The sequence below is a fragment of the Cydia strobilella genome, chromosome 11 (assembly GCF_947568885.1).
Source record: "Cydia strobilella chromosome 11, ilCydStro3.1, whole genome shotgun sequence".
In the NCBI taxonomy this organism is placed as follows: domain Eukaryota; kingdom Metazoa; phylum Arthropoda; class Insecta; order Lepidoptera; family Tortricidae; genus Cydia; species Cydia strobilella.
In genome coordinates this window covers 5,170,612-5,197,268 of record NC_086051.1, presented here as the reverse complement: position 1 = coordinate 5,197,268, position 26,657 = coordinate 5,170,612, and the positions used below count along the sequence as shown (strand labels likewise).

Sequence of the window (26,657 nt, the reverse complement as noted above, 5' to 3'; positions counted from 1 at the left end):
GGGGCGGTCTCAGTTCGCCTTTGCCGGCGATCGCGAGAGCTCGCGTGTGATATTGCGGCGCGGCCGCGGCCTGGGATGCGCCAGCGCCGCCCGCCATGGCCACGCTCGGCCTCTCCAAGGTGTTCATCCTCGACAAGTACTTCACCGAGCTGCAAAAGTTCTGGGAAACGGAGAAGAAGCTGCAAGGTGAGCGGTTAGATTTTTTACCGCGATGAGTCGGGCGTTCGGTTTTGAATCTAAACCTGTTTGCTCGCGCCGCTCCAGTGTTTCTGTGAGGTGTTGCCTTAAAGCCCTTCGCGTCTGAAAGCTCGGAGGACGCCGCTCTCTTGCGCTCTAAAAGCTCGCATAGTATATGTCATTAAAGCTCTACCATGACCTATCAGTATAGTTTGGTATAGTTCAGTTAATATCAGGTGAACTTTTTTCACTCCACCAACCCATGCCGAAAAGTTCACCTATTTAGCTATATTAGCTCTACTATACCCACGGTTCTACAACTATCGTATGACCCTTGATAAACACGACCTTATTTACTCCCAAAACTTAGGACAACTTTGTAAACAAAATATTCTTAGTAGTTACCTATTTACTGAACAAAAGCTATTTGTACACGTAAATTGTCACGACCTCGCTACCACTTCTTAAGTATCTATCTAGGTTGTCTAAACTTGGTCGTTAAGACTAGAATTCTCTGACCGACTTCTATGACTGTTAATGATATGATTTAGGAGTGTAGTGTGGCCTAGAAAAGACATGTGTTTACGTCGATCAAGTTGTGGTTTAAGTAATATACCTAAGTCGAGGTGCGCGTACGCCTTTGTTTTGGTTCCCGCGACCACGCTGTGCATTCCAATAAGGTAGTTCAGGATATTCTTTATTGCTTCTGCCTTCTTCTATTTAAGGCAAGGACATTCTAGCTTGATTATATAAACACAAGAGCCATGTGAAGCAACATATTTATTTTTTGTTTATATTTTATTGACTGACTGCAGAACTTCACAATATAGAGTCGATATAGGAAAGCATCATAATGATATTCTTGGTAAGTTACAATAAGTAATTAAACATTGTGCTTTCGCTACACATACCAGAGCATCGTACAGGGCACGCCTACATTAATTTTGTAATTAATGTAGGCGTGCAACATTAATATGGTAGTAGGTAGTGTTTAATAGATTACAAAATTAATGTAGGCGTGCCCCGTTGAAAACTATTTAGCCTCTACCAAGAGAATCCTCATGTAAACATCATAAGTAGGTAAAACAAAATATTTCCAGTGATTCGATCTTCCGGGATAACTGTTATATTTTCCAAGTCCGATAAAACATTCACGTATTAGTCGAACAACAGACGTGTTAAAGGAGTAATTTTGAATTTCAGCGCAGGAAAGGTTTGTTCGGAACATTTCTCTTAAAACAAAGCCTACGTTGTATAGTGCATATCATCTGATTCATCTGTGGCTACGGAACAGGTAGCTGTGGCTGCGGGACTGTGGGTGCGCTGTGAGGTTAGGCGCAGGTCGTTATGCAAAGCGCGGAGGCTGTGCGCCTAACGGATAGAGCGGGGTCGCGGGGCGAGGCGGTACCTGCGCACGCGGCGTTGGGACTATCGGGCTTATAGCTCAATATCAATAGGCATGTAGGTACAGCTGCAGAGATACTGACCTATATAGGTTATAGCACTTATAGCTTCATACAAGCTTTTGCAGAGGAGGATCAGGTAAGACGTCTTTTCAGCTATCAGTACGTAAAGCAAAATAAGTTGCTCTAAGACCCTCGCCACGCTGCTTATTTCTTGAACTTGCAAGTAATTAATAAGATACTCCTCGATAACAGACGATTTTCATTGAATAGTTTTAACCGAGTTTAAAAATTTGATTTTGAGTTTGAGTTTAAATGCCGGCAACGCACTTACAGCCACTCTGGTGCTGCAGGTGTCCATGGGCAGCGGTAATCGCTTACCATCAGGCGATTCGTCTGTTCGTTTGCCTCCGATATCATAAAAAATATATAAAGCGACATCACTGTAGGTACACACACACTGAAGTTAATATACCCTAATATTAAACAAAAAAAAATCCAGATCGGTCCAACTGTCTGACAAATCGGAGTAAATTCATAAACATTATTTTTCTTTAGGTCGGTTAAGGCTACTTTTCAACTGTATAGATCTATACGTAATGGTAATGATAGAAATTTAGAAATAGTTATTTGTTATACAAGGGTGCAAAGTTGTATTTTACCCGCGAGTGTTTCAACACACGAGAAGTTAAATACATTTGCACCCGTGTGCAACACAAAACTTTTCACCTCACTATAGCGAGGAAAGTGTAACATCCACAGGCGTTAGATCATCTTCATCACTGAAATCACTCATTTTTTTACGATATTATAACAAAAAACTCTGGAAATTCTGTATTTTTACGTGAGAAGTTTTTAAGTAAAAATTTTGTTGACAATGTTGACATTTCTGACGTATGAAATGTCAATGATGCGTTTTGAAATTGCATCGACTCAACTTGTGCGTTCAGAATTATATTTAACATCATTATTAAAAAACAAACGTTTCTTATGGAACTTTAAGGTTTATGACATAAAATCATTAAATAAAGCTAAATTTGGTATTTTTTATTAGATTCTCAAACCATTTGTTTAATGATAATTAATATCAAACGAATCATTATTATAAGCGTTTTACGTTTTGTTATCTGTCAAGCTACTTAAACACGCTCCATCCAAGGTCAAATTACTTTCCCCACTAGTGGATAAAATGCGTTTTTCCCCGCTTGTTTTAAAGGATAAAAGACAACTTTCCGAGCTAGTGAGGGGAAAAATCTTGTATCGGGTAGTATGAGTACCTATACCTAATCAGAATTATAATCGTCGGATCGTAGTATTGCAAAAATGTGATATGTACATTTGTACATACGACTTGTAGGATATCTTGCGAGGTGGGTAGTGCATAATAGGTACAGCATATTATTTTATATATTATACACGTTTTCCTGCTGCAGGCGCTCGATCACTGTCATCGGTGCGCACAAGCACTAACTCACCCCGGTGTCAAGTCCATCTTACTTGATTATCTACCTACCTGGTTCGAGTGGTTGGAACAACCTTTTTAAAATGTACAGTAAATAATCGTACTCTTATAAGCATACCCCGGATGTTAAGACACTCGTCGAGAGATAATCTCGGCACCGCGGGTGCTCCGATCCAACAGGAGAGGCGCGAGACGAGACAAGGAAGAGCGAGACGAGAAGGGAGCAGCATTGCTCGTTCTCGGCCTGTCTCGGGGGCTCTCGACGAATGTGTACAGCCCAGCCAACTCAACAACTCGCCAGTCAACTCGTAATAATTGTATTTTTGAATTAAAAAAAGATCAGAACGCCTGTGGGCTGCGGCGGCTGCTTAATATCAGGCGACCCGCACGCTTGTTTGCCACATTGGTATAAAAAAATCTCCAAATATCCGTGAAAAAGTACGCGTTATTTTGATTCCTTTTAGGGTAATTTCTAAAGGTTGCTTCTGGAGCAAATCTTCTGTAAATAGAAGATATACTGGAATAAAAAAAAAAAATAGGTATTGAAGACAAAATACGATCTGAGAGTAACGAGACAAAAATGATGATGATATTACATTAATCTTGGAAAAGCAAATGCTCAACAGTAAAACTCATACTCACACCTAGTGGTAATAGTATGTCGACTCAATTAAATTAGGTAGCATTCTTTTATATTACAGGGTTCCTAAAGGCTATCTTCGGTCTCCAAATTCATTCGATCCTCAGAGTAACTTGCAAGCTTTTACCTCAAAAACTAACAAACGCTATGAGTTAAATAAGAGTTTAACAATTGATTAAGTAAGTTACTATATAAGGCAGGCGAGGCGACGCTCTATAAACCGTCACGGATCTACCCTTTTGGACACAATCGTGCATTATGTATTTATTCCTTAAAAAAAACCGGACATCGGTTGTCATTCGTTCTCACATCCGAATTAATCGAGTGCTTCACCGAAAAGGTTGTCGATATTATGTAAATTCGCAAAACATTAAAGGCGCTTCGCCGAAACCATCGTTGACTCAATTAACTGGCCAATTTTAAACCTTATTGTATCGAGATAAAGTCTATCAACGATCAGTTAAAAGTGAGCTGTTAGTAATATGTCGTAAAGGCTCACGCATAATTTTGATGGTGCGAGGGCGTCGGCCGAGCTTTCTCGTTCTTTGGAGCTTCGGTACCGCTAGCTTCCAACTTGCTCTTCACAGTCACGCTATCGAACCAATCAAACGGTTATGTTATGTGTAGCCGAATAATCAAAAACTAGAATTATAAATAATTTATTTGTAAAAATTAAGTGCAACACGAAATACAGTCTTTGATGTGTACAATTTTTATCACTATTTCTGATATTCTGCCGGTGGGCATACAAACGAGAATAGACATAATTATAGAAGATTGTTCTGTTTTAGTATAATTAAAGATCATTTCATTAAATTAGGTTAAGTAAGCTGCAAAGAGCGGCTCACTCCATATCGCACTTCTTTGAGGATGGTAGGTAGGTTATATAAAATATGTGATTTGTCAAAGATAAAAACATTATTGCAACTTTTTACGTTCGTAATGAAATGAGTTTCCTATTTCTAGAAAAAGGCCTTCTTGTTTTCTTTTGAGGTATTCCCGCCAGTATAACCGTTCATACTAAGACTGTAAATGTGATTCTAAAAGAATTACTCGCATCAGCTTGAGACAACGAAGTTTGTAAAGCTTTACCTAAGCCTTGTCTCGGCATTATTTATGCATCCTACTAATACATGAGGCCGATTCTGATTTAATCATTTGTAACGGGTTTGATCTTGTTTTGATACGACATTGACGCCACTCACCAATCTTTGCTTCTTCAGTGCCTTTATCATCTTATCAGGCATCTCGATCGCATTTATTGGATGTGTGTAGGCCTTAGGTATGACAATAATTATGAAAACTTTCGGGATGTGCCTCCATGTCACAAACTCATAATATGAGCATAGCGTAGAGCGTTGCACGGCACGGTAATGCGGTGCGCGGTGTGCGCTTGCACGCGTGCTAGGCTTGCGCAAAAAGATGCGCGCGCGTCGCTCGAGTTTTTGCGCGCGAGAATGCGAATTGAGCCGTCGCCGCGGAGCATCCGTCCGACGCCTGATGACAGTTACACTTGCTGTCATTTGAAATGTAGAGATATGAGGCATGCACAAAAAGGGAACACGGAAATACACGTCATATAGAACTCGAAGATTTATGCCTTGGAAGATCAATTCATAGGCTGTTTAGCTGATGATTGTAGAGTCCGTGTAAGCTAACTATGCACCGACTTTAATTGAACAAAGTGAGGGGATAAACGTCGTATTTTCATAGAAAGATGACATTTATGATGACATTGCCACACTTTGTCATTGCAAATGGCACGCAGAGTTAGCTTGCCGCCGATTGTTTTTTACATATACATCTTCTTCGTTGGACATATAACCCGCAAACCCCGGAATTTTTGAAAAAATTGTAGTCATTGGAAAAGAAAGAAAGGGAAATATTTCCCCACGACTAAAAATTTCCTAAGCGGAAAACCGTAAAATGACGAAACATGTCGCAAGAATTTATATAAAGGTTAGGTATTATCGGCGTCGATAAAACATGTCGTTTCCTCTGTTTGCGACTCTGTTTATCAGCTACGACTGTAGTACAAGCAGTGGGCAATTTATTTCCGTCTTGGCAATTTTCTTGTTTAGCCTTCTTAGCGTTGTCTCGCCTTTATATAAGTTTAGTGCCAAAGAAGTAATTGAAGCTTACGTGTGGTTATGTTAACACCACGCCATAAAAATTGCCGTTATTGTTTGTTGCGTAAAAGACATCAACGCACTACATAATGTGGATAAAAAATTTCAGTCAGGCGAAACTGAACTTTGTTTCAACGAAATACAGAATAAAATACGTAAAAGGTCTGTTACATTTACATCGCTGGTAAACGTATTACTTTACGGTTTGGCACCGTAATACGTTGTAATAGACTGGAAACGTGTGTGTAGAGTGTTAATCACACGCGCTGTGTTTTGTTCTGATCAGGCAGATCAGGAAAAACAGTGACATTGTCTTACCTTACCTATGCTTTTTTTGTTGTTGGGTGATAAAGGTTTCTAATAGATTGTCAAGTGTTGTTACATCTAGAATGAGTCATTAATTGTAGATATTATGAGAAACAAAACCATATTTCAGATTTTACCAAAAAGTGTGATTCCTTGGAGTACTTTGTTAAACACGCAATAACGTTTTATGCTTTTGACGTAGAGCTGCAGTGACATACATTTAAATAATCTAGGTCACTTGACCTGAGTTGACCTCCTAAGGCCCAGGCCCCAGCCATACCTATAACAATAAGTGTTCCGTTTGTCAAAACCAAGTTTTGCACGGAACACTAAAAACCGGCCAAGTGCGAGTCGGACTCGCGTTCCAAGGGTTCCGTACATTACACAATTTAAGCAATGTATTTTTTATGTAAAATGTCTTTAAAAAACCCGTAGGGGTCGGATCAAAAACTAAGTAATTAAGTCCGGCTCACGCTTGACTGCACATTTCTAATAGGTTTTCCGGTGATCTACTCGTATAGGTAAAGATCTATTTTGTGTATTTTTTTTCAAAATGTTTGACCCAGTAGTTTCGGAGATAAAGGGGGAGGAATGGTCATTTTTTGCCTATTTTCTTGAATAACTTCTAAACTATTTATCTTAAAATTATAAAAAAATATATATTTGAGATTCTCACAATGAGCTCTTTCATTTGATATGTAACACGTAGTTTGACAAACTTTATTTTTTAATTTTCTCATTTACCCCCCAAAAGTGGCCCCCGTGTTTAAAATTAATATGTTTACGTTACATGTCCACCTTTGGGTCACAAACTTACATATGTGTACCAAATTTTAACTTAATTGGTCCAGTAGTTTCGGAGAAAATAGGCTGTGACAGACGGACAGACAGACAGACAGACGCACGAGTGATCCTATGAGGGTTCTGTTTTTTCCTTTTGAGGTACGGAACCCTAAAAAGTCCAAATCGTACCTATAGTATATGAAATAGAGTTGATTAGGGTTCCGTACCCACAGGGTAAAAACGGGACTAGTACTAAGACTCCGCTGTCCGTCTGTCTGTCACCAGGCTGTATCTCTTGAACCATGATAGCTAGACAGTTAAATTTTTACAGATGATGTATTTCTGTTGCCACTACAACACCAAATACTAAAAAGTACGGAACCCTCGGTGGGCGAGTCCGACTCGCACTTGTCCGGTTTTTTAATTTGTTTAAAAATTAAACAAAACAAATGCAATTATGTTCCAGTTGAGCATGATTTAAATTTTCATCAATTTAATAAGAACAATTAAGCTACATTTCAAAGCTTACTAGCCATATATGTACTTCATACCTTTTAAACCGCTGGACCTAACTAGTTAGTATTGTACCTATATATGTTCTAGTTCCAGCTAATTTATCGGCTGTACCCTGTACCGGTTCTCCATCGCTTTATGTCAGTAGTTGTCAACCTATTTTGTTGCTAATAGAATCCTTAAAATTGTATTGGCATAGACGGTATCTAACATGATCGTATTCCGGACTGTTCTCGTTGCTGGTCTCTCGGACTGTGGTCCATGAAATCCCGGTTAGCAACAACAACTGGTTGGGACTGAAATATATGTACTAAGTGACCAAGCCCTCCAGTGGCCGAAGTCGGAATCGAACCGGCGTCTTCAGCCTTAGAGTTAATCGAGGGCGCCTAGCCTTTCAAAGATGCTTACTCGAGAATTTGGCGCCGTGACCGGGCCCAGTATTCATCAGGGCGTTAGTCACGTAAGCTGAAGATCAGCCGGTTCGATTCCGGCGTCGGTCACTGGAGGGCTTGGAGTTTATAATCTATGTATAGAAGTGGGACTACTTATAATTTATTTAGAGTACAGTCTGCTCATAACTATTTAGGCACTCGTAATTTTTTCCATACAATTGTATACAAAATCGCCTTTCAGAATTATCCCGCTAAGTCGCAGTCGGGCAACAGTTTTTTGTTAACTTTTTTAATTTAACAGATATATCGAGCTTCAAACTGATGTGCAGAATATTCGTGTACATTGCCTATTTACCAAATGACAAGCGTAAGAAAATCCATAAATTGTTTTCCAGTACAAAATCGTTTTATTTGGTTTTTTTAAATCGTTGCGTAAACTCGAAATTTTAAAGGATGTCTTTGGCAACAATTTGAGGCTCAATATATTTACCTAAATAAAAATTCAATCCAACATGTAAGAGATTCATTTGCCTGCGATCGTACAGTATGGTTTTGAAATAATTTTTGTATACAATTGTATGGTGAAAATTGCGGGTGCCTAAATACTTTTGAGCGGTAGTGTATTTTATAAGCGATATAACACTAATATTTAAGAAGACTAAACGAATCATCTAAAAGGCAACTTCTCTTCTTCGTGTCCACTTTCGAAATTTTCGCGAATCTCCGGTTGGCAACCAGTGCCTAGATATTGTAGGCGCTATATACACCGTAGAGCATTGAGTTGTGCCGCTGATGTAATCGAGTCCGCGAGTGCTCCATTTAGGCCGACTGCGGAGCTTGAGCGGACCTGTGTGCTTTCACAACGTTGCAACACGACCCAAGCTTGTAATTAGTCATATACTAACAATAATATAATTATACATATTAAACATACTAAATAATAAAACATATAATTAAACATATTATAGTACTTATGTAGAAATTTTACTTCGCTTAAAAGATAGCTACGTTTTTTTTGTTCTGCAACCATCTTGACGCTTTTCTGTTTTGCCCTATGGTTGACTGGTAGAGAGTGGCATTAAGTCCGCCTGTTGTACTTTTTTTATGTGCAATAAAGTTTTAAATAAATAAATATAAGTTATCCGTCTAGTTCTCAAATGCAAGGATAGATATTATCATTAGGCTTTGTTTACCTACGTACGTACAAGTTGCGGAAAGTTTCCAAAAGTTGGGAAAGTTCTAGGAAATTTCAGGAAAATATCACAGGAAACATGGGAAACTTTCATTGGATATGGAAATTTCGATTCCTTTAGAAAAATGGAATATTTCGATTCCCATACAAATATATGAGAAATTTCCGAAATTTATCCATGTAGAAATTTCGCAATTTTAGAGACGTTCGCACATCAGGCCCCGTAGCCAACACGCCAATCGCTAACGCTCCGTAGCGATCGAAACGCAACTGTTACTGTCGCACTAATATGGAAGAGTGATAGAGAGACAAAGCGTTTCGTTGTCGAAGCGATAGCGATTGTCACCTTATTGGCTAGGCCGGCAGGGCGCGTAGCCAACGTGCCAATAGTCGCTCCGTTGTGTATCGTAGTCATCTCTCTCTATCACTCTTCCCCGCTAGTGTGACAGTTGATGCGTTTCGTTCTCTACGGAGCGTTAACGTTTGCACGTTAGCTACGCACCCAGTAGTACCTACGAATTATAAAATCCGTTATTACAATTAAGAATTAGACAATAGGGGGTATTACTGCAATGTTCTGCCACCGGAGTGCAGCACTAGCCCGTTTAGTAAGCCATAGAGCAACTTATACGTGCTTATACTTACATACTGTGCCTTTAACAGGTTTTGACAAGTTTTCAGAGATAATAAAATATAACATTGATGCATCAAGGCGGTTTGTTTACAGAGAACGTACCGAGAAACGCGAATCCGAAATTTCGCTATCTGCCTCTTTATCGCTCGAATATGCAAGAGTGACAGAGATGTTAGATAACTTTAACAGGTTTTGACAAGTTTTCAGAGATAATAAAATATAACATTGATGCATCAAGGCGGTTTGTTTACAGAGAACGTACCGAGAAACGCGAATCCGAAATTTCGCTATCTGCCTCTTTATCGCTCGAATATGCAAGAGTGACAGAGATGTTAGATAACTAAATTTCGATTTTCTTGTTTCGCGATAGACCCTCAGATTGTGGTAGTGGCGCCTCCTACGCAAAGTTTCGCGTAATATTCCTAAGTAATAAGAATTTAACCAATACTAAAAGTTATACTACAAAAAAGTTAGTGTATAGGTAGTAGACAAAAGACTGTATAAATGAACAACAAATCATCGCAAGCATCCGCTCACGCGAAACAAAATGAACACAAGATCTATGCATGCAAATGCATTTGGCTCGTGTCGCGCGTGACATCACCAGGAGATGCTACATTATTGCCTACCTCAAGCAAGTCATTATAGGTATGATCTCCCATGATATATGGAGCTCCAGGTCAGGCATACTGGTGCGTTGAAGCGAAGCGCTTGGCAAGGTTATTTATAGTAGTCAAGAATTGTGCGGTAAACGCGCTGGCTGCGGAAACTCGTACCTACATTGTGACTTGTGTGTATCTGTGACATCGCACGAGCTTGAAGTGTCGCTGGCAATTACGGTGGTACGATGGGAATGCGCGGAGAACGTGCATGTCAGCGAGATAATTTCATAATCGTCTGCATGGTAATGTGAAGATTTTGAAGCGACTCTACATTGCTAGGATATTTTCAAAATGCTATTTTACTCATGCCCAACATACCAGCCGCGAATTAATTTGAACGATTATGGCAAACAAAGTATGTTGATATAATGATTACGATGTATCCACGTCGTATCAATTTAAGGGATTTTACATGCTCTTAGATATCCCACGCGCTTATTGTATGATTGAATCATTTGCTTTTTTTGACAACTTCATTGTCTCCGTTCAGTGTCTAATAGAGCCGATATTGTGTTCTCATCGTTGGATGTGTTTTGGGACATTTGTGGTTCTCCGTTCAAAGTTTACTGTCTATTTAAATCTTGAAAGATGTGATATGTCTTGTTTATGGCAATTACAAAAGACGGCACAAGGTTGGTTACAGGCTGTAGCAGATGTATAGAAACCCAACCCAACAATAGGGAGCTGACTGCAGTTCCTCGGTCTATTATAGGATATAGTGATAATGAACACTATATTTAATGTAGGTTAGTTATGTGCGCGAACTTCCGCTAGGCCTCAGATGTAGACAGCTTGGCACCTGCTTCTGCAAGACGTTTTGTACGCGTCTATAAGCTCATCCCTAGCGTTATTTGACTCTTTGATCCCTCACAACTATGCGTAACCAACATTCAGATATGGTCGCGTATACCGAAATCTGTAAGCTTTGTGAACCGCAGCGTATCACTTTCCGTGGTATTTACAACTTAATGATGCCCGCTTCATTACTCCTGCGGCGTTAATTGTGTTACGCCACAGAAAAGCGAAAAGTTGCAAGTAAATAGTTATTTGTTTTACAAGGGAGCAAAGTTGTTGTTTAACCTCTCGTGCTAATATTGAAATCCGAGCAAGCGAAAGATTCCAAAATGAATCCACGAGCCTAGCGAGTGGTTCAAAAAGTGGAATCTTGAGTGTTGCGAGGGTTTCAAGGCACGAGGGTAAAACAAATTTTGCCACCGAGTGAAACACAAAAATTTTCACCACACCAACTCAAGGAAAATACTAACTGAAAAACATCAAACAAAACCAAAGCAAATCGATTCAAATGAATGTTATTAAATATTTATCTTTCTAAATCATCATTTAAAAGTCAATTCTACCAGCAAACATAAGAAAACAACTCAAAATTTGCATTTGATTACTTTGCCACACATGTGGATAAAATGCAACTTTGTCAGCAGTTTTTTGAACAATCAAGAGGGCCTTTACCACCTGGTGTGATGAAATATGTAGTTATTTGTTATACAAGGGTGCAAAGTTGTATTTTAACCGCGAGTGTGGAATTGAAACACGAGGAAAGGAAAGGATTCTATAGTTGAACCACGAGCGAACACACACGCACACACGCGCACGCGAGCACACACACGAGAAGTAAAATACATTCGCACCCGTGTGTAACACAAAACTTTTCTCCTCAGTATAGCGAGGAAAGTGCAACATCCACAGGCGTTAGATAATCTTTATCACTGGAATCACTCATTTTTTTACGATAATACGATATTATAACGGAAAACTCTGGAAGTTGTGTATTTTTACGTGTCGGAGTCGGTGAGAAATTTTTTGTTGACAATGTTGACATTTCTGACGATGCGTTTTGAAATTGCATCGGCTCAACTTGTACTAGTGGATAAAATGCGTTTTTCCTCGCTTGTTTTAAAGGATAAAAGACGGCTTTCCGAGCTAGTGAGGGGAAAATACTTTTTACCTCACTAGCTCGGAAAACCTCAGTTTATAGCGCGAAATCTGCGTGCAAAAGTTTATTTTATCCGCTAGCGTGCAAAAGTAATTTGAATTTCGAACACGATTAATATGTGTGCTTTTCTCTTGTTTATTTTGTTGATTAGAGTGTGTTATGGCTTAAATTTGATATGTTAAATAGAGGGCAAAATTAAATATAATTATTTTTATTGTTTCTTTTTCTTGCATCGCATTTTCCTCGCTGTAGTGAGGTGAAAAGTTGTGTGTTCCGCACGGCTGCAAAATTATTTGGCGTCTCGTGTCTTGAAAGCCTCGCTACGTTCAATCTTAGGTACCTTTCGCTCGCTCAGCTTTCAATTTCAACACGCCAAATAACCACTTTGCAGCCTTGTATAACAAATAACTAGCAGCACCAACACATAACATTTATTTTTAAAAGGGCTGTTAATTCAAATAGCTGCATTAAGTATTTTACTTAGTTGACGGCAGTTCTTTGCCGCTAGCGGGCAGCCACAGGGCGGATACGCTATACATCAAAAATCACTTGCGTTTCTATGTGTGAACAGCACGTCTGTACACGCGTCATGCGTCATAGTGTCAGTAAGTTGCTTTAAAATAGTACTGAGCGGACGGCAAACGGCCGTCAATCTGCTGTCGCGGGGCGAGGTAATTCGAGTCGGGGCGGGGCGGTGCGTGGCCGTTCTGTATTTTAATAATACTATTGCTTATTCTGTGGCGCAGCCACGAGAGTTATGTTATGATTTAATGAAAGCTTCGCGCGTGCGCGTTTTTGTGCGCGGGCCTAGGATGCGTGTGCGGCAAAGGGCACATGAGAGACATAATCAAGCGCAATCATTTTATCTAGTGTCATTAGGCCGAGTTATTCGCACTGACCTTTTTTATGATTATCCTATATGACTGGTCGGCTTTGTCTTACCAGACTGTGTGAATTAAATGAGTAAGTGTAAAAGAAGTAAAAAATATTCGATTTTTCATATTTTACGGTCAAGAGTTTCAAATCTTTACAAAGATCCATCACGTACCTATAAGCCTCCAAAGTGTATTAATTACTACTTTTCTGTCATAAAATTAATATCATCATACCTACTTAATCCAATGAAGCCGCGGAATGCTAAGAACTGTGAGAGGCGCGAGGCGCGATGTTATGAGTAATTGGTGCAGAGTGTGCGCGCCGTCATTATAGACACGGCCATGCACTCTATTGGCTGTGCGATCTCAAGTTTAACATACCAGATAACCAGCGTAAATGAGACCTCGAGAACCTTAACATGTATACGTCGTCAGGTGCATCTATAATACTGGCGAGCCTGAGCTTTCGTTGACCTGTTCTCGGCAAGGTTTTGGAATATCCTATAACATTCCCCACCGAGTGGACAGAATACTTCTACTATAGAGTGAAGACAATTCTATTTGTTCCGCGGGCAAAAACTATCTTGCAGGCACGCAAGTCCACTATGTGGCAGGCATACTTTAATACAATTGCAGTCGCTTGTTACGCTGTTGGGTTGTTGAAATTAAGACTGCAATGTCCTCTGTGTCTGTGACTTGTCCATCGCCGGAAGTGCCCAGGATGCCTCGCGTCTGTTCACGTTCACGATTTCTCGCGTATCTACAGAACAGAATGACTCAGTAGCGAATTCAAAAGAATGTGTTTTTGGCTGTAGAGTTCTCACAGATATGAAGAGCTGCAATTAAATTAAATAATTTAATTTAATTTTAATTTCTATTATTGTGTTTGAAAGCGGAAGATGCTAGGTACTACGATTGTATTGTGTACGATTGTACTGAGCTAATGATGACAGTTTATATCTGAAATTCTCTGGCATGCGGCATGCAACAAGTGTTAATCATCCACTCTTTCCCGGATATTGCCGCGGAAACGACAAAACTTAAGTTGTTTCCCATTCTTACTGCAAAATTCAAAAAAAGTGGTTGGTCTCGAAATATTATTTGCGTTTTGATACATTGTAGTGGATAGTAGGATATTTTTACTGAGCTTCATGGCGGACAGGCACATTGTTGTATTGTATACACTTGTTGACTCCTTGTATGAAACTGTTTTTACACAAGTGCTTGACAAACTTTTTGCTGCGAAGTGGTTGCAGGTCACCTCACGGGGTGACCTCTTTCTGCCAAATTTGGTGACGCGCATCAGATCGTGAATGGAGATGTGTAGTTTTGTATGAAAGTGGCCGGAGAGAGGCCGCGGCCACGGGCCTCTGTCCTTCGATCGCGGGGGCTAATAAAAAGGTTTTTGACGCTATTCAAGGTACCATTTCAAGTTGCTTGGGACTTTAATACGGATTTCAAAAGGTCCAGGTTCGATTGGCGTAGCAGTGCTGCGCTCGCGCGACCGGTTGTCCGCTCTCCCCCCTCGCCTTTATGCCCTGGGCCCCCTCAAGCCCTTCGTAATAAGATCAGGTGAATTCCACATTCGAAATCGTAAACTTAACATTGCAAGGGTTTTTTACTAATAGCCGATATCCTCACAACTCGGTTGGTGTTGTTGGGACGCGACCGGGCCGAAGAATGTGGAAACACCTGTTGCAACTATAGTTGTACACATTACTACAAGCTCCATGCAAACTGGTTTTTTGAATTTTCCCATGAAAGGCCTAACGGTTCCTCTTGGATTTAGAGTTATTTGACTTTGAGAGAGGATCTTCATACCTATAATTTTAAGTTTTATTATGATATTTGTGACGTTTACATTTATAAGTAGTAGTTATGCTTATTTATAAATGTAGTGTATGCTTTTTAGACTGGGCAAATTCAATGATGTATTTAATTAGAAAATTATTTTAATTAATTTTGTAATTTTTATCCTGTAATAAATAAATCTAAATTTAAATCTAATGCAGTCTAATACTTACACACTGGACCTGTGTGAGAGTGTAGTTTTCTTATCTATGGAAGGAATCCTGTGCCTGTAGTAGTTAGACGGCGGATATCTTAGACATATACAAAAGGGGCTCAATATTAAGTAGAACATGTGTTCGGATGACTTGTTATTGTTGGAGTACAGGGCGCGTAGCCAACGTGCCAATCGTTAATGGTCCGTAGCGTATCGTAGTCATCTCTCTCTATCATTCTTCCCTATTAGTGCGACAGTGACAGTTGCGTTTCGTTCGGTATGGAGCGTTAACGATTGCACGTTGGCTACGCGCCCAGGTATACAGTACCGGCCAATAATATATCACCATGTTTTTACGGTATAACTTTTTTTATATTTGTGAGTGACTTCCACCTCACTGCTTTAATGCGATGAGAAAAATTGGTCTCATGTCATGGTTTTTCATAGTTTTTATTTTAATGTATTGCAACTTAATTTTTTTACTAGAGGTTTTTTAGTAATATGCTGAGACTCCTATTGTAATTCACAGTCTTTCATTACAATATTCATCATATATTTGTATAAAATGACAAGTAAATATGCAATCTACAAACCAACCTATATTATTTACTCTATACAAGCTCATACAAAAACACTCAAAGGTGATATATTATTGGCCGGTACTGTAGATAGAGCGAATGTTCAGATTATAAAGCGCTCCAAAGAAATGATTTTACCTACATTATCTAATGCGCGTTATTACAAAAGCATCGCGAATATTATCAGTTTATTCCTTATCTTCGGCAACATGGCTATATGGCAATATGGCATACTTAGTCAACCACTCGTGAACTGGTTTGGGAAGTCTTCCTGATCTGCCGATTCAGTAGAAAACGGAAGTACTAACCTACTATTGCAGTGTTTCTTATACAACAACAACAACAAAAATAACAACAACAAGGGAACAAGAGTAGGGCGGGATATCGTGGGTTGGTAACCACAAAGTGTTTTCGTTTCGATTTTCTCTCACTGCCCCATTTGGGTTTAGTAACCCGTATATTATTTGTCAGTACTGCACAAACACTTAAAAAAAAGATCACTTCTGTAGCCGAGTAATGTGCTAGTGTCGTCGTTCCCGGTATAGGCATACGCGCGGCGTGGCGGTCATTTCCCGCCGTTGTTTTTGTCGGCATCGGTGCACTTTCATTGCGACTCGCGATGCACTTAAGATATAGTTCCTGTTCCACGAGCTAAAAACTGTATCACTTACCTAGAACTAGATTTTAATTCACGACTTGTTTGATGCTGAAGATATGAACAGGTTAAATCTTCACGATGCGTTAATAAGTTAATAGGTACGATTTTAAAATTGTGCTACGCTGTTCCGGATCTAACATGTATGATATGTAAAGTGGTAAACATTTGGGTACTACAACATACCGCTACATTTTTCGACAGATAAAAAACTATTCGAAGGAAACGTACAATTCACATCTGCCAAGAATTTTCATGTAGGTATGGGCATCGTCCGCAATTCGCACTTTCTCTTTCATTCTTGGAAGGATTATCCTTCATACTTGGATCCATAGAAGAACATACTTGAGATACCTAATATGTTGCCTAACGCCATGATTGTTGTTTGCAGACGCGTCGTCATCGAACGAGGCGGTCCACCTGCAGCGGCGGCTGCTGAGCCTCAGCTCCGAGCTGGTAACGCTGCGGAACCACCTGCACGTAGGCGCCAACGCCCCGCAGACAGGTAACATCTGTAACATTAACATGTATTACATGTAGGTGTTCGTGTTAGAGGCTAACATTCCTTTGTTCACTTAGAACTTGTTTGATACATTTTCTGATCTGTTCTGATTGCCACCAATTTCCGATTCCGAATTCCCAACGGGACAGCGCAAAACCTTGTCAATTTCGTAAAATTTGCTAAATGATCTCCAGTCACAGGGTTTTTTACCTAGAAGAGAATGGGATGCGCGTTAAACAAGGGTATGCTAAATGGCGAATGATTATATCCTACCTAACCTGTTTTTGATACGCCTTGCACATGGAAATGTCTGCCTATTAATACATGGGCTACGTACCTACTAGAAGGGAAGTAAGGGATCCTATATAATGACCGACTATCTGTTTGCCAGTCCTCAGAGGATTCACCTTTCATTTTCTGAGATTAAAACTGACATATTGATGATGAACAGCTACAGGTGGAGCCAGCGCCGCGCCCACCAAGCCTGGCACGCCGCAGCCAGCCGTCCCGCCGCGCGCGCCTCACCTGCTTCCGCCGCCAGCGCCGCCCGTGCCGCTCGCGGCGCCGCCACAGCTCCCCACTCACCCACCCGCTCCACCAGGTAATGATGAGAAGCTGTTGGTAACAGCTACCAACCCCAGTATGCCGCAGCTAGACATCCCGCCGCGCGCGCCGCTTTTGTAAAGAACTTAAAAGTTCCGTTCTTTGAAAATAATAAAAGGTCAAAATGATTAAAAATGTTCGCCATAAAGAAGCTATTGACATAAATCCTTGATCTACGAATTTAATTTACGGTCAACGAACTAAAGAATATGTAACACCTAAGATATGTAATAAATACCCTCTCTTACTTGAGGAAAATAAATTAAAAATAGGTAGTCTTAAGGCAAAGCTTAAGGAAATATTGTTAAATAATTATTCTGAAAGCCATTGTTAGTATATATATATATATAGATATATATATATATATATATATATATATATATATCACAATATTGTTACTTGTGTTTAGTGTAGTTAAAGCGAGGTGAAGTGTTAACTTTACTAGTTACTGTTTGAATTTCTGGCCACTTCTGTGGGAGCTTGTTTTAGATGTAGGTACATACTAGTATGCACTCTAGGGATGAATGCGCATTGCTGTTATGCATAAAACTAACTTTTAATGTTGTAATTTCACAGTAATCAATAAGTACGTATTAGGTAAGATAAAATAATAATAAGAGCGCACCGCCAACAAACTGTTACACAGTTTGGCGAAATTTTTGTAACGAAATTAATGAATGTTCTCTTTATATAACAATAAAAAAAAAAAGAGATTTTTTCCCTTATCACTTACTATATATGACTTACTATCACGTCACTTTTAGCCGCATTCTCATTCTCATCAAAGCATCCAAAAAGCTAACCTCGCTAATCATTCCTGTTACGTTACATATACCTATATATCATAACAACGTATCGTGTTACAGAGAGCAGATGGCGTGGAGGCGCAGCGCCGCCGGCGCCCGTGGCGCCCGCGCCGACGCCGACACCGACGCCGCCCGGCGCGAGCGGCGCCACCGACGTCGACGACCTCATCCACCTGCGCGGCCCACTTACGGAAGACGCTGTGGTGCGCGCGCTGCAAGCGCGGTTCTACCATAACAAGTTCTACGTAAGTCTTTCGTGGTTTATACTTTTGGTATAGTTGTGGATACATGGGCAGATAATCTCCCTTTAATTCCCTCTGACCTGTAGATACCTACTTAAGAAAATCTACACCTCGTAGTCAAAGCCGCCTATTCCTCTAATAGGTGCTTATTTGATGTAGGTAGCTATTACCTATTAAGAATTACATTTTGGGGGATCCTCACGGTAACGGTAACAAATCAAATTAAAGCAAAAATAATATCTTGATAAGGGCTCGAATTTTTGCTTCCTCCTCCGATTGGGGGTGGCGATTTAAAAATTCATTAAAATCGGTACAGTGTAGTTTCGCCTTGGACTTGAACATAAAGTATATATATATCTGCAAAGTACCAGCTTGAGGCGCTCGAGTCAGTTGAGAGGAGGGCCAAGAGAATCATAAATGACAGCAATCTGACGAATGCTCGACTCCAAAGTCTGGAGCATCGTCGCAAGGTTGCCAGCCTGTCGATCTTTTATAGGATACATTTCGGAGAGTGTGCCGAGGAACTGCACAACCTTATTCCTCCGTCCCATTTTTACCATCGGACCACACGACAAACGGCACTCCGGCATCGCTTCATGGTAGGAATTCCAAAAATACGCACGAAGCGTTTTGCTTCCACATTTCTTATGCGAACTGCCAAGGAGTGGAACGCCCTGCCCGAGTCTGTGTTTCCGCATGAGTACAATTTGGAGCTCTTCAAGGCAAGAGTTAATAGGTATCTCATAGGTAAGCGTGCTCCACCGTAGACCACATCATCACTTACCATCAGGTGGGATCGTGGTCAAACGCCTGCCTATTCATCATAAAAAAAAAAAAAAATACTCAGATAACAAACTGAGTTACTTTCTCATTAATAATATTAATGGATATCGGGCGTCTAGGCGTTGTTTCGTATTTCCTTTACTAATACGCGGACATACATTGAGACACTAAAAGAATTTTATTGTAAGCGAAGCAAATGGAGCTCATTCATTTTTTTTCGAAATCGTCCCAAACAGAGCGCTTATTTGAAACCAATATTCTCACATTTCTCACCATCACTGTCCGGCTGTGACCGTTGCATTCTAAAACAGCTTAAGCCCAATACCGTTATCAGGGCATAAGCCCTGTGTCTGTCAGGATAGTGGGGACCGTTTTTTGTGCTACCTGTCGCGGCGCCGGGGCAGGTAACACTACCTGCGCATTGTCACGGGATGCTTCACATTTTATGAGTGTATATTTGCTACTAATGCGCGAGTAACGAGACCATTGATACGGCTTTCATTGGGTTTTATTATCATATGGGCTCCTAGGAGTCATGTAAAGGACAATTGTCTTCTAAGAAAAATCTATATAAAATGAAAGTGAGGATGGGAATGTGTGCTCTAGCACTGTGCCATCTCTAATTTGACTACACTTATTAAGATTTAGTTGTGCAGATTCTTTAGGCAGGATAATTTTTGTTTTCTCCGATGACAATACGATTCTGTTTCAACTCAGATACAACAGGAAAATCAGAAAATCCTTCATATTCCTTTAAATAATGGAGAGTAAAGCCATTTTTGGTGTGTTCCTAAGTTGTAATATTTAATAGGTACCTTATCCCTAAATCAGGAACAGGATGATAAACTAGGAGGACAATTTCTATATCTAAATGTGTCCTTATTATTTAGACTAACTTTCCAAAATAAATGTAGATAGGTACCTATCTGTTCCATTTCCAGACATGGATCGGTCCAATTTTAGTGGCGTTGAACGGGTACACGGACGGCAGCAACGCGCTGACGTTATCGGCTGCTCGGGCGCAGCGACCGGAGCTAGCACGGCTTGTGCATGATGCTGTGAGGCATCAGGCAGATACCGGTTACCCGCAGGCTATCATACTCTCAGGTACGTACGTTGCTCAAACACAGAGTCTACTTGTAGTGAGACTCTAGAGACATACTCTATAACTAAGACCTTCATCGTGCTATCTCCAATTACCCCCAAATTGCACAACCTACGCTAAGCCTACCTACAAACAAGACAAATAAAAATCTCCAAAGGAAGTGAGTCATTTTCACTGTTTTTGGGTGTACGTATATAATAACAGATAATGTAATAAGTAGCTGCTTGCGCTGCTCACATAATTGGAGAGATCAAAGCCACACGACTTCACTGGCTCAGTCACCTAAAGAGGATGGGAGAGAATCGTGCTGTGAGAAGAGCGTATGTTGGGCACCGGGCGGAAAAAGTCCGTCTAGGCGTCTCAGATACCGCTGAAGTGACGAAGCCCTAAAAGAATTCTCTAAGCCCTTGAAATACGCAGCTGGCGTGAAGTGGCGCAGAATAGGGCAGAGTGCGAAGATCCTTTTTGGGTCGCTGAGCCAGTGAAGTAAGTAATGTAATAAGTAGTTAATACATATCGTCGTTTTTATTACAGGCGTGTCGGGATCGGGCAAAACCTACGCGTCGATGGTGCTGCTACGGCGGTTATTCGACGTTGCAGGCGGAGGGCCCGAGACCGATGCATTTAAGCATCTGGCGGCTGCCTTCACCGTGCTGCGGTCGCTGGGCGCTGCTGCTACGGCCGCCAACTCTCATTCTTCGCGTATTGTAAGTGCCTTTTGAGAATCAACTTAAAATACATATGTACCAACACAAAAAACAAAGTGCACGAGACAAACTGAAACAAAATCGTGTATGTTTTTCGTGCTAATTTTTGGCTATAAATGATTACGTTTGCTGTAAACTGTTGTTTTTTTTCTCAGGGCCACTTCATCGAGGTACAAGTGACGGATGGTGCGCTGTACCGCACCAAGATCCACTGCTACTTCCTTGACCAAACGCGCGTCGTTCGCCCACCGCCTGGAGAGCGCAACTACCACATCTTTTACCAGCTGTTAGCCGGGCTCAGCGCCGAAGAGCGCACTGCGTTGAGACTAGAAGGTTACGCGCCGCATGATTTGCGGTACCTTGCCTCGCCAGCTCCACGACGACCGGATTCTGATGATGCGCCACGTTTCCTTGCCTGGAAGACCTGTCTCGGAATCCTCGGTATTCCTTTCTTAGACGTTGTTCGAGTGTTGGCTGCGGTTCTGCTGCTCGGGAACGTGCAGTTTGCGGACGGCGCGGAAGGCGCCGAAACGGCCGGTGACGCCGAGCTTCAAGCAGCGGCAGCTTTGCTTGGAGTCGCAGCACCAGCTCTACTACGTGGATTGACGACACGAGCTGCAGCACGGGGCCGCGCTGCCGCCCGTGCGCCTGCCACAGCTGCTGCAGCAGCCGCAGCACGTGATGCCCTCGCCAAAGCCCTTTACTGCCGCACAGTCGCCACTATCGTCCGGCGCGCCAACTCACTAAAACGCCTCGGTTCGACATTAGGCACACTGTCCTCGGACTCAAACGAATCAGTGCACAACCAGGACGCGGCGTCGCGTCGCGCGTCGACAAACGGAGGGCGCGGCCGCGCCGGAGCCAAATCCATGGCGGTACTTAACGATGCAGTGCGCCACGCCACTGACGGCTTCGTGGGAATCCTTGACATGTTCGGCTTTGAAGACGCGGCTCCATCGCGACTAGAACACTTGTGTGCCAATCTGTGCGCGGAAACCATGCAGCACTTCTATAACACACATGTTTTTAAATCGTCGGCGGAATCGTGTCGAGAAGAAGAGGTGGGCGCGGCGGCGTTAGAAGTAGATTATGTGGATAATGTACCGTGCATCGATCTGGTATCATCACTGCGTGGTGGACTTCTGGCGGCACTAGATGCTGAATGTGCAGCGCGGGGGTCACCGGAGCAATATGTGGCGCGAGTGCGAGCGGCTCATCGGGGTCACCCGCGCCTCGCCGAGCCCCGGCAGGCAGGCGCAGCTGCCGCACGCCGGTTCGCTGTGCGACACTACGCTGGAGAAGTTACTTACGACGCCAGCGAATTCTTAGATGCTAACCGTGATGCTGTGCCCGATGAGTTGTTGGCAGCATTTGACACGCGCGCCTGTGAATTCGGCTTCGCGACGCACTTGTTTGGGGCGGAGTTGAAGATGCTGGCAGCGGCGGGTGGGCCATCGGGTGGCGTGTTTCGAGCTTCACCGACGGCGGCGGCGGCGGACGGCGGCTCGACGTTGACGCAGGACTTCCACACGCGACTGGACAACTTGCTGCGTACGCTGGTGCACGCGCGTCCGCACTTCGTGCGTTGCCTACGCGCCAACCACGCCGAGGCGCCCATGCTCTTTGAGCGTCAAGCCGTTGCCAAACAGGTACACCTTATTCTATTTATCTTAGCTAGAAAATACATTCAAGTTTAAATTCTTCTGCATAGTTTTGTTTCGAGCCTATTACAAAACTGTACATAACTAAGTAATCACCACCTTCGTCTGCTACAATTTTAGGTGCGCGCTCTCCAAATCCTCGAAACAGCTCAACTAATGGCAAGCGGGTATCCACACCGCATGCGTTTCCGCGCGTTCGGTGCCCGCTACCGCGCGCTATGGCGGCGCGGGGGCGGGGGCGGCGGCGGCGACACGCTGGAGCGCGACGCGCCGGGCGCCTGCGCCGCCGTGCTGAGGGCCGTGGCGGCGGCGGCGGCGCCGCCCGCGCCTGCGTCGCCGGCTGCGGTGCGGTGGGCGCTTGGAAAGCGGCACGTGTTCCTTAGCGAGGGCATGCGACAGGTAACTAGTTAGATTTTTTGTGCTGGAAATCTAACGTAATTTACTTCTTAACTGTTCGCACAATGTTCTAAATTGACAACCGTGCAGGTGGCAGCAAGAAATATCGATGACTCCACATTTGATACTGTGTGCATTTGTCAAAACTACCTCGACGAAACACTTTCCAGCTCATTTAGGCTAAGTATTGTCTACGAATTACCCGAATTAACGGGAGACCAAGACATTAGTTATTGTTAAAACCAGCTTTCAGAAAAACAAAAACAAACGCATACACAGTCATTGAACTTTTGTTCAGGTGCTGGAACGCATGCGTCGTGCGCGCCGCCAAGCGGCAGCAGAATGCATCCAAGCGGCGTGGCGGCGGCACCGCGCGCGCCGCGCCCCCGCCCCGCCCGCGCCGCCGCGTCCACGCCCCGCGCCCATCGCTGGCACTCCGCCGCCGGAGCCGACGGAAAAGTGCGACCCACACCTCGTGTCGCGTACCTGCTCGCTATTCGGGCTAGATCTGGTAAGTGAAATTTGGAACACGCAGGCAGGAACTTAGGAGCAACTTTGTAATTAAAGTTGATTTCCGAAGTCGTATTGGAAGTTGTGTTTTGTAAGTGGAGCAATGCTTAGCCAAGTTTCAACAAAACACAAATGCCAAGTTGTGTTGTGCAAGATATTATTGCAAGTACACTGATAAGAACCAGAACCCTCTCATTCTCACTTAATACCTACTGACAAAATGTATTTTAACAGGAGCGACCGCCGCCATTACCACCATCGCGAGCGTACACCGTCGCCGGCGGCGTGAAGCTGGGCTACCCGCAACAACGAGCCGTACTTTGCGAGTGGAACGAGAGTGACGCGGCGGGTGCGCTCCGACTCCGGCCCGGCGACGTCGTGATCGCTGTCGGCGCCGCGCGCCGTGGACATGTGCACGTGCAGGTGTGTGCCTAGTATAGGCTTTTGCGATGTTACAACGAGAAAGTGCGAGTGAATCGAGGGCGATGCGGCGGGCGCGTTGCGGCTACGGCCCAGCGGCGTCCTGATCGCTGTCGTCGTCGCGGACATTTGCACGTGCAGGTGTGTACCTACCTCGGAGGAATTAGTAATGCTCTATGTACCTACCTAATATAGGCATTCCCTATAAGTTAGAACGAGAATGTGCGAGTGAATCGAGAGCGACGTCGTTGCACGTGCAGGTATGTCCTTGTACACGCATCAACGCACCGCTGCTGTCCGTTCATCCCCACCACGCATAGCAACCATAACCATGGTCACCGAAGGTCACAACGTATGCTCATGCCTCGGCCACGGAACACACGCTCCGAGCGTCAAGAGCGTGCATGCTCGCCAACCACCATATATTGTAGCATCAGCGTCAACCGTGCGTTTTGTTGTGCTCGAGTCAGAGCGTCAGGAGCGTGATGAATATTTCGGTAGACAATTGAATGAGTTATAGAATATGTCACGGTTGCTATGCGTGGTGGAGTAGCAGTTTACTCCGATTCTTGATACGAGGTTAGTTCTATTTATAGGTAATGAAGACTTAGCTACCGATAATGTGTATCATCGCATATCTATTAGAAATTATTTCCGGGCCTGGTCAGATATGCTAGACAATTGAAATAACATAGTTTAGGTTTACTACTTGAAAGTTGATTTATGAATCCACTTGTATTTCAAGATTTGGATTTATTCCAAGAATGTTAATCTTATGATAGAATTTGTTTGAACATGAGCGCACAGAATTTCGAATAATACATTAGTTTAATAATATATACTTATAGTTATATCTATTATTTGACTCCTGTAACCCCCACTTGTGTTGGGCAATTTGGTTAGGCATCGGCTTTTTCCTATTGAGTAAAATAGAATGAGAGTTCACTGTGTGTTAACAAAGAAGTGCTAAGTGGACATGAAATCTATTAGCATTCTAACTGACAAACGTAATTACGCAATATTTTTTTAACTGGGGGTCTTTTTATCCACCAACGAGGACTTATAAAAAAGTCCAAGTAGTCGTAAGGCTTTACTCCTATTAATAAGGCAGTTTCTGGACTTATAATTTGAACGTGTGTTTATGACAGGTGGGCACCCGAACGGTCGCAGTCCCGCACCGCGTGCTGGCGCCGCCGCGCGCGCCGCCGCCGCGCCTGCAGCCGCCGCCGCCCGCGCCGCCGCCGCCGCAACCCGCCTCTGCCTGACATCGACCCATGTCCAACATCGAAACGGTCTATCTATAAGTATTAGACGCAAAACAAACCAAACTGACGACCGGGGTCATATAATCTCTATCTCTCTCACCCTACCTTCGACCACGGGAGAGATTTGAGAAGTTTTACGACCCCGGTCGTCAGTTTGGTTTGCGTCTACTATAACGTTGTCTGCGAGTTGTAAAATAACGATCCGTGTCAAACAATTAACGGGCATCTGCCGTTGTCTGTAAGGTGAACAGTCAGTTCATCATTCAGGCTTATAACTTTAATTGGTGCCAAATTCTTACTAAGATTGATATAAGTATTTTTTTCAGACAGCAACACAAACTAAGTGCATCTTTGACACTGTTGCTCGATTATTGCAACAGAGGTAAAGATGCAGCTATCGTAACTACAAATAATGATTTGGACCGATTGTGGACTACACGTTTTAGAGCTGTTACTTTGTTGTCCAAATTAGTACCTATAGTTGACTAATTTATATTTCTGTAACCTGGTCAAACTTTTTGAGAGAAATATAATGTAAAATCCAGCTATTTATGGAAAAATTGTAAGACTGCACTAAAGTTGCATTTAGCCTCGCAGGCATGAAATTTGTAGGCATAGATTTGAGGATTGGGTAAACACTTATTTTTGCTCTGTAAAGATGCGAGTGAACTGATCATATTTACTGTATACTTATGGTGCCTTATATGTTAAGTGTAAATATTAATTAAGTATTTAAAGGGCGCAGGCCTCAGGTTCTCTCAGTATTACACCGTTACGAGACGACTGCAGTAAGCTCCAAACGTTTTTTTTTATCTATGAAATGAAATCATAGCTCCTTACTATCATTATGAGAGTGAAGGTCTGTGAAGTATAATTTTATATATTACTTTACAGTACATATGGTGCTACTTTCTCGCACTAGTGCGTCAAATAGCACTTTTCGTGCATATGTCGAAAGTTTAAAGGGCCATATGTACTGTAAAACGTTGTACGATACACGTGCGAATAGGTAATTCGCAACTCGTGTCGATTTAATACACTCCCTGCGGTCGTGTTTTAATTTATCGCCACTCGTTTTGAATTTCCTCTTTTCCGCACTTGTATCGTAAATAACTATACCTACATCGCGGACGTCATTTGAGATGTAAATACAGTCAGTATCAAATAGTTTGTGACTCAAGAATATCGCGCGGCATCTTTATTCCTATGGTAACAAAGGTGTGCTGCGATTTATTTCGCCACGTAAGCTCTCACAAACTATTTGACGCTGACTGTACAACTGTACACCATACAGCTACGG

The 26,657-nt window shown here is 42.5% G+C and overlaps 1 protein-coding gene across 1 annotated transcript; it reads left to right on the top strand.

The window, feature by feature from the left end:
* Positions 1–25,400, top strand: LOC134745357 (unconventional myosin-IXAa). The gene is made up of 11 exons (XM_063679383.1): positions 1–186; positions 16,749–16,862; positions 17,311–17,460; positions 18,329–18,513; positions 20,235–20,400; positions 20,933–21,105; positions 21,261–22,754; positions 22,887–23,165; positions 23,461–23,673; positions 23,907–24,095; positions 25,241–25,400. Exons 1-11 carry the CDS (start codon positions 96–98, stop codon positions 25,355–25,357), a joined length of 3,171 nt encoding a protein of 1,056 aa, XP_063535453.1. The 5' UTR covers positions 1–95; the 3' UTR covers positions 25,358–25,400.
* The last annotated feature ends 1,257 nt before the right edge of the window (positions 25,401–26,657 follow it).